General features: G+C 54.8%; 1 protein-coding gene across 13 annotated transcripts in view; it reads right to left on the reverse strand.

Annotated features, from left to right (window-relative positions):
• EPS15L1 (epidermal growth factor receptor pathway substrate 15 like 1) overlaps positions 1 to 13,004 on the reverse strand; it is a 116,616-nt gene that overhangs the window by 17,799 nt on the left and 85,813 nt on the right. For 4 of the 13 annotated variants that reach the window (XR_010153743.1, XR_010153742.1, XM_016935390.4 and 1 more), the window contains exon 21: positions 12,229 to 12,311. Coding sequence is in view for 10 of the 13 variants with exons in the window: in XM_016935390.4 (XP_016790879.2) it covers positions 12,229 to 12,311 (83 nt within the window). In the remaining 3 variants the exon portion in view is untranslated. Of the gene's footprint in view, positions 1 to 877; positions 926 to 4,078; positions 4,212 to 10,084; positions 11,376 to 11,466; positions 12,312 to 13,004 lie in introns of those variants that run through there. The other 9 variants (XM_016935385.4, XM_063801309.1, XM_063801308.1 and 6 more) reach the window with 5 other exon arrangements.

Here is a 13,004-nt window from a genome sequence, read left to right on the forward strand (position 1 = left end):
GGGACATCAGACATGTTCCATGTGCCAGGCGGAGAGATGACAGAAAAGCTTGTTCCTTCATTGTGATTTCCATGAGTGCAGGTGCCAACGCTGTGTGCATGTTTAAGACTGCCCACTGGACAGCCTATGGGTCCTTCAGACTTTTTGTCAGTCTGTCTATCTCCACCAGCTCAAGGCTCGACCGCCAGGCTCACAGGGGGTCGCATTTCACCTTCCTCCTCACTCAGCCACACTGGGACCCACGCATCTCGCGCAAAGCCCCAGCATCTGGGAAGCCCTGGGGTGGCCAGGGGAAGGCGGCCGTCACTGTGTGCTGGCCGTGTGGTCTCCCTGAGCAGAAAAAGGCTGGGGTAGCAAGAAAGGCAGAAAGGCTTTTTTTGGTTTGTTTGTTTGTTTTAAGAAAACATAAAGTCCAGCAGTTTGAAAACGTTGGACTTTATGCTTAAAAAAAAAAAAAAAATTCACAGATTAGCTTCACTATCTCCTGTCTTAAAGAAGCCAAGAAAACAAGAGATCTGCCTTGTGTCTTCCTGGCGAACTTTCTGAGCACGACTTCACCCGACACTCATCTGCTGACCGCTCTTGCCCATAACCGGAGGCCTCCTGGCCTGCACGTGGGTCTGTGCCGTGTGGCCAGGAACCGGGAAGGGAATTGTACAGAGCCCGGCTCTGATTCCCTTGACCAGACAGCAAGGGTAGGGCAAGCATCTTCCTTTGCAATTCCCCAAAGAGCCAAACACTTCTCCCCAACATGTGACTCATCAAAAGGTCAACCACTGGGTCAACTCAGTGTTTGGACTGTTAGAGGTTAGTACGGAATCACAGGACAAATAATGCTGCAAGCTCAAACAGCAACCACCACACGGTCTGTACCTACCACCCAGCAGTGAGTACAATGCAGAATTTTTCTGTTCAGCCATTGCTTCTGGGTAAAAGAATCAAATGAGAAATATTTAGGCCTCCACACAGATCTGCAGTTGCTCCGGACTTAAAATGCTGTGCGTGCATTGGCTGTTTTAGAGAATGTTCTGAAGCTCATGGCTTGGTTCTCGTTACTCCTGTCTCGGGGCAGGAGGCAGGTCACTGGGTGTAGACCTGGCCCTGCTGCCACCTTGCTGTGTGACCTTGGGGAGCCCCCATGACCTCCCTCCCCGCCTTTCCTCTTCCAGGAAATGGGCATGGCCTGGCCTGTCTCCCTCACGGGTCTTGCTGGGACCTAGTGAGATAAGAACTGTTCAAGCACTTCCTAAGGGCCCATCAATGTTAATATATTTCTGCAGAGCACCGAGCGGCACAGCAACCATCAACCACAGCAGAACAAAGAGGCAGTGGCCTGTGCCACGAGTAAAGGAGCCCAGGACCCCCTGGGTCTCAAATTGTGCAACAGCTCCCTAAAAAGCCTCAACCCTGAAGCCAGGCCCAAGGAAGTCACCCAAACTCCCGTTATCAAACGTTCTACTTTTAACAAGCATTCTTTTCTGCTTTCGAAGCCCACAGTACACTAACAACAGAAGCCAAGGTGGGGTGGGTAGGCTTGCAGAGGGAGACACGATGGGAGGTGATAACTGAGGGAAAGTTCAAAAGCAGACCCAGCGCCGGGTTTAGGTACGTGGGGAGGCGGGGGTGGCGGTTTCCATGAAACACTGAAAATGAAGCTTTGCACCTGTGAGCTGTTGAGTGGGATGGCTCCTCCTCAGGGCCCAGCAAATACGGCACTGCTCGGCAAGTGTGTGCACCCATATGAGAATACGTGCACATGTGTGTAAATGTGTGTACACGTATGTAAGCACAGAGTGTGCATGCCCGGGTGTGTATGAGCACACACGCACGCATATGTGTGTGCACGTTTGCATGCATGCATTATGCAATATCTGTGTAATGCTCACCTGTATTCATGTATATGTTCACATGTGAATATGTGCATGTCTCAATGAATGCATGCACATATATAAGCATGGAGGGTGTGCATGCCCAGCTGTTATCTATGAGAGCATGTGTGTGTGCAGGCATGCACAATGCAGTATGTGAGTGCATGCTGCTCATCTCTATGCATGCATGTGTGTACTGACAAGAGAATATGCACACATGTCCACAGATGCATATAAGCATGGAGAGTGTGCACGGAGGGGTGCATGGGAGAGTGCGTGTGTGCCTGCATATGCGTACATGCAGGCACATGCGAGAATACTCATGTGATGCAGTATGTATGTGAATGCATGCTCACCTGTATGCATGTGTGTTCACGTGCAAACAGGTGCATGCATGCATGTGTCTGCAGGCATGGAGGATGTGTACACAGGGTACACATGTGCATGCAAGAGCATACACGTGTACATGCACATATATGCATAAAAATACATGGCCGCACGTGGGAATGTGCACATGCATGTGTGCCAGCTGTGTGCATGCATTGTGATTATGCATATATGTGTGTGTGTGTGTGTGCTTCTGCTCCCATCTTTTAGGCAGAGTGAAGAGGCCCACTGCCGTTCCATCAGGAAGCCAACAAGGATCCCTGAAGAGCCACTGCCTCTGTGTAAGGCACAGGTGGCCTCTTGCAGATGGAAGGGAGTCCCTTTGTTGTTTTGTTTTTCCTCCTCTTGATGGTAAATGTCTTTGATGTGTGGCTTACAGAAATGATCTCTTTACGCATCTGTATCTGCTCAACAGTTCACAGAAAATCTGCTCTAAATCCACACAGCCCATACTTGGTCATACTTTTTCTCCTGACTCATCCACAAGAAAGCCAACCTGGGCACTGCGGGCTGGGTCCCCATCCTCCTGAGAGAAGGCCATGACAGGAGGAGAGAGGCGGTGTTCTAAAAATAACTTCCCCTATGTTCACCTCTACTGACAGGTGGCCGAGGTGCAGGACCGAGGGTCACTCGTAACTAGTGAGCTGGGGGCATGCGGAGCCTGCTAGGTCCATTCCAGGACCTGCGATGACACAGGGGCTGCAAAGTGAGGCCAGTAGCAGATTCCAGGGGAGGGGCAAGTGTAGGCAGGAGGGTGAGCACCACTTCCCTCGCTGGAGCTGATGGAAAGGGCTCGGGGGCACGCCCTATCTAGGGAAGACAGGTAACAGAAGGCATGATCCTGGGAGTGCGTGGGTCTCCTGTGGCTGCCCACAATTCAGGGACAGTGTGGGGAACAGTCTGCCTGGAGGTTAGAGAATAGGAGGCGTCCCAGACCGGGGCACAGATGGAACAGGCAATGACCGGGTAGATAAATGGATCAGGGAGCTGCAGTGACTCCTTCTGCCACTTGAAGCAATAGCTTTCTGTTTGAGAGTCTGGCCAACTGGCCGCTGGCCTAACTCTGTCACACGAGAGAAATCCCACGTGTGAGTTAAAGGGCTTCAGAATCCTCAGGGGACCCTCAAGGGCCAAGGCTAGGAGACATTGGCAGCACTGGCCATGGGGAAGAGGGGCAGGGCCTGTAGGAAGTCCCCTCCTCAGAGCCGTGCGTTGAGATGCCTGGGCAAGCTGGGGCAGAGGAGAGCCCCGAGCCATCCTGCCTCCTCACATCAGATGCCACCAAGGACAATCTCCCGCTCCCTCCACTCTCAGTCCTGAAGCAGCTGGGGAGGGACTGGACCGGGGAGGGACTGGACCAAGCAGCGACTCCTGCCGCCCTCACCCCCAACAGGCCCTCCCTGAGCACGGACAGGGAGAAGGACGGAAGAGAAGGGGCCAGAGTGGCCACAGGGCTGCCGGCCATGAGTGGCTCCTGAAGTATAGCCAGGGCGTCGGGGTGGCACTGACATGCTCAGGCGGAGGCTGCACGAAGCGCCCCCAGCCACAAGGGGAGCTCTAAGGCCAAGGCTTTGTGCACTCCAATACAGAGCCAGAAGCCCAGGGGCCCACAGGACGGGGCGAGGGCGGGCAGGCAGGAGGCACACACCACGCACACACGGCACTTGCGTGGACCTGGGCGGCTGGGCCGGGGGGACCCTCTTGCTCCCCACACAGGGTCCCACGGCATCTGCTGCTACTCTGGGCTGGTGAGCAGGGAGGCCCTGGTCCCCCGCCATCCTGCACCGGCAGGCGGTGGCTGCGAGAGAAGAAAGCTTACTGACCGCTGGGCGGTTTAGGCCGTGGAGGAGCAGGTTTCTTCGGAGGCAGAGCAGGAGTGTCCTGTTTACTTTTAAAGGGGTCATCTGAGAATCCTGCCCCTCCCAAGGAGGAGGTGAAAGGGCCAGAAGGTGGGGGCTGTAAGAGAGGACACGAAAGAGAGGCAAAAATAGTTGTTAAAACAAAGGTGACGGATGTCCACTGAACAGACGCTCATGCTCCAAGGGCCCTGGCAAGGCCTCCTACCCTCTGGACTGCACAACATGGCCCTGCTTGGACGTGGGGTCTCTTTCAAGCCCCATGCTTTCCTCCACCCTCAACAGCAGGGGCCCTCTGGCCTGTGGGTGATGAGCTGCCCAACATAGGGTGGCAGAGAGCAGTCCCATACCTCCATGGGCTTCTAGCACCAAGGGCATCCCCAGTCACACGAGGCACACTGGGTCTTTCCTGACTCCAGGACTTGGCACACAGGGTCCCTTGGGCCTCCTGCTTACACTTCAGAGACACGCCCCACCCTCACCCCTATGCTGGCTGTGGTGCTTGGCACATGCCCTGGTGTGCCGCCTCCCCACTGAGCTGGCCGGTGTGGTCACTGCCTTCAGTTAGTGATGGACAGCTCCAGGTGCTGGGTCAGCTGGCACCAGACTTTCCTCCTCCATGCCTCTGGGCTGCACATGCAGCACCTCAGGTGGAAGTGCATCCTCACATGCCCGGCCACCCGCACTGGTCAGCATGCCCACGCCGCCTCCACTGGGCTCTGACCACCTCTGGCCCGGACCCTCGGTCAGCCTCCATCACACCCATCCACATCCTCCACCCCACACCTGCTGTCTCAAACCCAAATCGGACCATATCCTCCAGCTTAAAGAGAGAGACAGTCAGAGATAGTTATAACAATTGGATAGATGAATGGATGGTGGGTGGGTAGATGGATGGAATGGTAGTTGGATGAATGGATAGACATATGTGGATTAATGGACGAATGAATGGCGGGTGGGTGGATGGATGGATGGATGGGCAGGTAGAGACAGGGAGGCGGGTGGGTGGTAGACAGGGAGGCAGATATGTGGCGACGTCTCGCAGGTAGGTAGGTAGGTAGGCACTTCCTATAGGGAAGCTCCAAGCTCTCATTAAGGCATGCAAGGACTTCATCGCTGCCCCAGCTGCCCGATTTTTCAGGCTCACCTCTGAAGTCACCCCTCCCCTCACAATGCCTCCTTAGTCCCCAGAACCCACTGACCCCCCAGCCGCTGACTCAGCCTCCTGTTTCCAAGTCCTGCAACACTCAGGTCTCCTGCTGGGGAACTCGGCCCACCTCATCCACCAGGAACCCCTCTCCTTGCTCAGAGCCTGGCTGGACCCCACTGCCGTCCCCCAGAGCTCTCCCAGGGCTCTCCCTGGGGCTGCTTCCTGCCACCCACGCCTGCACTGCTCACTGAGCCACAGAGACACGCTTCCAGGCCTCTGCCACCTGGAGGGCAAGCACAGTCCTCTCCCCGGCACCTGCTGCCTCCAGGCCTGTGATGAGCAGATACTAAGCGCCGCCACCTGGGGGGATGCTTGTCCCTCACTTGGAGCGCCGGTGAGGCACAGGGGAGCCAGGGTCTCCATCAGCCACAGAAGGGCCAGCATATCTCAGGCATCTGAGGGAAGGGGCTGGGGTGTCCCAGGAGGGAGAAAATCACTTTCTATGGGCAGAAGAAGGATGAGTAACCACTCTTACTAAAACAGAAAATAATTAAGTCTGTAATAAAATAGAAAATAACTACATTTTTACTAACAGAGGAAACACATTGTTACAAAAATGCAAAATAACTAGGAAATTATAGGACAAAGAGATAACACTGCGACAGGAAACAAAAGGAATGGGCAGAAATAGGGGTAAAAATGATCATGTGTTCCTGGCCGGGCGCACTGGCTCACTCACGCCTGTAATCCCAGCACTTTGGGAGGCCGAGGCGGGCAGATCATGAGGTCAGGAGATCAAGACCAGCCCAGCTAATACGGTGAAAAACCCCATCTCTACTAAAAATACAAAAAATTAGCCGGTCGTGGTGGCGGGCGCCTGTAGTCCCAGCTACTCGGGAGGCTGAGGCAGGAGAATGGCGTGAGCCTGGGAGGCGGAGCTTGCAGTGAGCTGAGATCCCGCCACAGCAGCACTCCTGGGCAACAGAGCGAGACTCCATCTCAAAAAATAAAAAAAATTAAAAAAGATCATGTGTTCCTCCAAGAGCATAGAAGAGAAAGATCAGAGTGGGGCAGAGGTGGAGGGAGGGGCCGGGGGTCTTTAACTTTCTCCCCAGCAGGGAAGGCCTAGAGACAGAGAACAGGTCAAGAGCACAAAGGCACACTCCCAGGGTTTCCCTCGAGAATCTGAATGCAACAGATTGCAGATGTGGGGGAAAAGGTCTACCACCACGTCCAGCAGACAGTCTTAGAGGTATGGCTGCCTCTGCCTCCAGCGTCTAGTCACACCGATGCAGCTGACTAAGGCTCCAGCGTCTAGTCACACTGACACGGCCATCTAGGCCTTCAGTGTCTAGTCACACAGACAAGGCCATCTAAGGCTCCAGCGTTTAGTCACACCAATGCAACCGTCTAAGGCTCCAGCGTCTAGTCACACAGACGTGGCCGTCTAAGGCTACAGTGTCCAGTCACACCAGTGCAGCTGTCTAAGGCTCCAGTATCTAGTCACACAGATGTGGCCATCTAAGGCTCCAGCATCTAGTCACACAGACACGGCCATCTAAGGCTCCAGCGTCTGGTCACACAGATGTGGCCATCTAAGGCTCCAGCATCTAGTCACACAGACACGGCCATCTAAGGTTCCAGCGTCTAGTCACACAGATGTGGCCATCTGAGGCTCCAGCATCTAGTCACACAAAAGTGGCTGTCTAAGACTGTAGACTAGCCACACCAATGCAGCCATCTAAGGCTCCAGCACCTAGTCACACAGACACGGCCATCTAAGACTCCAGTGTCTAGTCACATAGACGCGGCTGTCTGAGGCTCTAGCTTCCAGTCACACCAATGCAGCTGTCTAAAGCTCCAGCATCTAGTCACACTGATGCAGCCAGCTAAGGCTCCAGTGTCTAGTCACACAGATGCGGCTGCCTAAGGCTCTGGCATCTGGTTACACAGATGCGGCCGTCTAAGGCTCCGGCATCTAGTCGCACAGACGCAGCCATCTAAGGCTCCAGCATCGAGTCACACAGACGTGGCCGCGTAAGGCTCCAGCATCTAGTCACACCAAAGCGGCCATCTAAGGCTCCAGTGTCTAGTTACAGCAATGCAGCCATCTAAGGCTCCAGCATCTAGCCACACAGACACGGCCACCTAAGGCTCTGGCGTCTAATCACACAGACGTGGTCATTTAAGGCTCTAGCGTCTAGTCACACAGACACAGCCGTCTAAGATTTTAGTGTCCAGTCATGCAGATGCAGCCGTCTAGGCTTCTAGCGTCTACTCATACCAATGCAGCCGTCTAAGGCTCTAGTGTCTAGTCACACAGACATGGCCCTCTAAGGTTCCAGGGTCTACTCACACACACGCAGCCATCTAAGGCTCTAGCGTCCAGTCACACCGACGTGGCCATCTAAGGCTCCAGGGTCTAGTCACACAGACGCAGCCATCTAAGGCTCTAGTCACACTGACACATCCAGTCACACTGACACAGCTATTTGAGGCTCTAGCTTCCAGTTACACCGATGCGGTCATCTGAGGCTCTGGCATCTAGTCACACAGATGCGACTCTCTAGGTCTCTACAATTTAGTTGCACAGACATGGCCGTTTAGGCCTCTGGAGTCTAGTCAGAGATGTGGCCACCTGTGTCTCTGGCAGCTAGTTATAGAGATGCAGTCATCTAGGCCTCTAGCATCTAGTTACAGAGATGCATCAATCTGGGCCATTTGCGTCCCGTCACAGAGATATGGCTGCCTCGGACCTTGTGTAGTCCTAGAGTCGAGGTTGCTCGGCCCAGTCAGAGCCACATCAGAGACAGAACAGGGAGGTGGCCCCTCTAAGAGGCAGCCTACCCATTCCAGGTCCCCCCGATAAGGGCAGTGGCAGGTGCCCCCAGGGAGGGGAAGGGGCCCCAAAGGCTCCTGCACACATGACCCCACCAGACCCCTTCCCTGGGCTTCACGCCGACCTCTGAAGCTGCCCAGGCAGGAGACACTCGCTCTGTGCTGATCTTCTCACCTAATAATAGGCCCAGTGACCTGGCAGGGGGTCCCACTGTCAGCACCTCTGCCTTACACACAAGGAAACTGAGGCACACAAAGGAGGCGCAGCCTGCCCACATCACATAGCAGGTCCGCGGCGGATCCAGGGCTGCCACATCATCTGCCTCCCAGGCTGGGGCCTCCAGACGCTGCCCTCAGCTGCCGAGGGCCACCCCAGTGGTGGGTGCAGGGCCTCGTCCTGGGCAGACTGTCCTGCCCAGGCTGGAACCCCAACCCTGCCACCTACTCAACACCCTGTGCCTCGGTTTCTTCATCTGTAAAATGGCAAGAGTGACAGAGCTCGGAAGGTTCCGGCAAGAAGGAAATGAGGTGCCATGTGACAGGCATCCGTCCACTCACTGGCACTAGATAAAGTTGGCACATGGACCACACGACAATGATCACACCAAGTACGAAGCTGCGATTGGAATCTGGGAGTGCCCCCATCTGCTGCCCCAGTTGTCCCCAGGCCTGTCCGAGACATGAGGGGCAGTGTCGGCCTGCAGCTTAGCTTTAAAATGGGCCGTTTAGGGTCGGCTGTTTGGGAAAGAATGGGGGAAAAACACTGGCCCGTCTGTGGGTGCTTCTGCGATTCATGGAACATGTCCCTGGGCCTAGGGCCCGTGCGAGTCCCCCGCGGCCTGGGATGGGGAGCCAAGCAGGTCTAGATGGGAAGTGGTGTGACTGGCCGGGCCTTGTCCTCCCTGGGCGTGTGCTGGCTTCTGGGCCACATCTCCAGACTCGGAGTGGGGCCTCGGTTCCAGTGGCTGCAGTGAGCCTTTCTACCCTCTGTGTCGCGCAATAGGACCCGGGCAATAAAACCACACTCAGCCTGGACGTCCAAAGTTGTAAGACCTGGTGACACACTCAAATCAGAGCCGCCTGACCCTCCAGGCTGACCGGGGACACCTCGGGCCAAGCCGGCTTGGCGCCTCCCATGTGTGTTTAAACCCACGAGGCCAATCGGCAACTCGCGAGGCGACAGGCTTTCAATAAACGCCTGGCACTGCCTCCGCAGTGAATCAGATCACTCCTAGCTCCAGAACGCCCGCGTCATTTCCGAATCCCAATTTTCATGACTTCAAGTTTCCCAAGAAGCCTCCTTGGGGACTCAACTCTTTCCTACTCGGGCAGCGGCTTCAAGGAAAGTCTCTATTTTTAGAAAGGTTTCAGTAAAGCTGTCAGGGGCTCTCTGTGCTCGGCAAGAGTGAAGTGTGCTTAAAATAAAAGGAAGACAGAAAAAGCTACTATGAAAACCAGCTCTAAGAGAAACACGTTTGAGTTCACCAGTTGAAGAACTGGTTCAAAACAGAAGACCGAATTTGTAAACAGCAGCCCTAAATATCAATGCACAGCTTTAAACAATTGAGAAGTTGCTAAAAATGGGCTGACGACTAACCCAGTATTTCAGAGATGGCTTTTTTTTTTTTTTTTCAGGGCAGAAGAGGGTGAAGTAAGTTGGACTCTTGTTTTTACTCTCAAATGCTCCCTGGAAACATACTTTGGGGAATCTGTTTTTAAAGTGAGCTTATGTCACATAGGCTTGATACTGTCTAGAAAAATCTCTTCAGGTGAGGGTGGGGCCTCAACTAAGAGTGCAGGCCCGAAGAGCCTCCCAAAGGAAACTTCTAGAATCAGGCTGTGGGCTGTGACTCTCCTCAGCAAAGCCACGCAGAGGTAAGGTGCTTCAATTCAGGGACTTACAAAAGGGCCTCCCTGCTCTGCTCAGATGGGGAAAAGTTGACGATGGTTTTTTTTGTTTTTTAAAAAAAACACCTTCTTGCCACTTTCATTTCCCTTAGCATTTTATTTATATCCACAATGTTGTTCTTGAAAAACAGATAGGTAACCAAAAAGGAAAAACAGAGCTGCAAGGTCAGGGTTGAGCTCAGAATGCGGCTGTACAAGTGTCATGAAGGCAGCTGATGGAACGCTGGAATCAAAACAAGATAGTATTGGAGACCCATTTTCCACAGCTCTGTCCAACTCTGTCCTGGCCCGGCACCGCCAATAGGAAGTGAGACCGGCTCTGAAATCACAGCTGCATGTGTGTGAAGAGCCCCTGGTTTCAGGGCCCAAGGACAGGCAGAGGGCGGTCATTAGATCCCGGCCCTAGCTCAGGCTCTGCTAGCTCTCGCTCCCTCTGCTCACAGTGAGAGGAGGAAGACAGATCCAGCCTCCCAAAGGAAGAGGAGTCCACTTGCAACAACCAGAAACGACCAGGACGCCTGCCTTAGGGACTGCTGCCACCGTGTGGCCAACGTTTTCTGCTTTCGGGAGATGGTTTCCCGCCTGCCCAGGAGCCTGTGCACTGGGCCCTAAATCTTCTGCCAGTCCCAAACCGTGTCACAGCATGGCATATGAGGGATGGAGGCCTTCTCCGTGTGCTGTAAGGAGGGGGGCGCCATGCCAGGGCCTCTGGGCTCCCTCTGCCCAGGCTCATCTGTGTAAACACACACCCTGCCTCGGTCAGAAGTGGGATCTGCTGCGCCGCCAGGGCATGCACACACGCGTCTTTGAAAACCTGAACAGAATCTCAAGTGCTTCTCGGAATCTGTGTTCTGTGATCACAAGTTGCGACCGCTGCCAACCCCAAGATGCTCAGACACTCATCTGCTCCACCAGCTGAGTGAACACGGGGCAGCCAAGGGAGGCTGCCCAGTCACACTGGCACCTGGGGCACCTGGGCATGGGGTCGGTGGGGCCCCGAGGGGGCCTCATGCCTGGGGCACGCGTCTTCCAGGTACTCCCGGGGCTCCCTCCCCTCACCACCTTCAGGCTGACAGCAGCGCTCACAGGGACTGGGCCCAGCTGCTCCAGGGGACCCCCCACACCGGCCACCCCTTACCACCTGGGCCATGGGCTCCAGGAGGGGGGCTGTGTTCTGCTTGTGGCCACTGCCTCTTCCCGCAGCGTGGATAATGCCTGGGCCTCTGCAGGTGGAACTCGTGAGGAAAGCAGGCCCCTGCAGCCCCCCGAAGACAGAGCCCATCTGCCCCTGCCTGGGGGCTGCCGAGAAGGGACAGAGTGGACGCAGGTGTCAGGGACGGGACACACCTCATCTGCTTTCCTTCATTCCTGCCAAAGAAAAATGCTCCTCACTCAAAGAGGGAAACATACAACTCACAAGGAAGCACAATGGTGCCTCAGCCCTGTCCTTCCCACTCACCACGGCCCCCATTTCCAACTTTCCAGCAGTTTCTTCCGGAAGGCACCTCAGTCGTAAGGGGCTTCTATTGTTGTTTTTTGACTTGTCCATTCTGGATGTTCCCTGTAGAATTCTCTATGCTACCTTAAAGATGAGCTCCAACCACACTGCCAGCGTCTGGAGAAGCCCTACAGCCATCTGGGACCAGAGCCACAGTGAGTTCAGGTCACCGTGTGGTGAGGGCCGGACACCGACGGGTCCAGTCTGGTAACCAGCCTCGCTGCTGTCCTCCTTCAACAGTTCACTCCTCACCTGTGGATCTGTCTGCATTTATTCACGGAGGCCGGCCCTCACTTTTCAACACCCCTTGAGAGTTCTGTCACATGGGCGACTCTGAACACTCGCTGGCCCACTTTCCCTGGACGCCTCGCACCTGCAGGCCTGCTGCCCATGGCCCTCTCGAGACGCCTGTGCCCAACGCCTTCTCAAGTTTCTACTTGGCCATGGCAATGACTTCACCGTCTGAGACCTGATGGTCGTCAGACACCAGTGGGAGCCAGGGGAGCCCAGGGCACCTATGCCACTGGGAAGGGTCAGGGCTCACCCCGCGGGACTGCAGTGCATTGGATCACAGCCATGGATGCTTTCCAGACCTGACCTTGTGTTGTAAAGGTGCCGGGGAGATACATACGTGACATGAACAATTACGCCTGGCAGCCCACACCATGACAAGAGGCACAAAGACACTAGCAGAGGCGCGGGGGCTCCGTGGAGGGGCTTTACCTTGGACATCTGGCTGAAGTCGGCAAAGCCTTCAGCACTATTGAAGGACCCACTTCCGAAGGGATCTAAGGTTCCAAAGGGATCTGCAATCGGCACCAACAAAGTCAGAGTTACAGGTCTTTAAGAGAACATGCCTTCTGGGGTGGAGGGGAAATGCTAGATGGCTCCTGAACCAGGAGACTCAGGAAGGCTGCATTTATTCATTAGACACGTGTGTCTGCATGAAGGTCCCTCAGCAAGGCCCCCCTGCCCACTCTGGCATGGCGAGACGGTTTCTCACTGTGACGACCACTCTGGGAGGGCCAGCATCATTCACGGTCATCAGAAGAGTGACAAGTTGCCACAGAGGCATGGCCCCTGGGTCCCACTGGGTCTCAATGGGTCAGGAGGCGAGGAGCAACTCCAGGGCGACCTGCCACCCACACGATTTATACAGGGTGGTGTCTTTGGATAGAGGTTTTTGCTGTGTTTTCTCCTCTAACCTGGAAGGGATTTGCCTAGAGTACTGGATACACTCGCCTATGATACCAAACACTGCTACCCGCCCCACGCAAGCTGCAGGACCAAGCGGGGCCTGTTCCCAAAAGAAAGGGGGTGTTCACAGATGCTCCCATTGCATAAAGGCTCGAGCATGCATCTGCGAGTTCTACACTGTGAGATGAGGTTCCTTCAAACACAGAACCCACAACATAGGCCAGTACCTGGGGTCAAATTCTGGATTTCTTTTAGGGAAAAAACCCAAAGATACAAACCAAAGATTCATAAGGAGGAGTGAG

Source organism: Pan troglodytes, chromosome 20 (genome assembly GCF_028858775.2).
Source record: "Pan troglodytes isolate AG18354 chromosome 20, NHGRI_mPanTro3-v2.0_pri, whole genome shotgun sequence".
NCBI classification, from domain to species: domain Eukaryota; kingdom Metazoa; phylum Chordata; class Mammalia; order Primates; family Hominidae; genus Pan; species Pan troglodytes.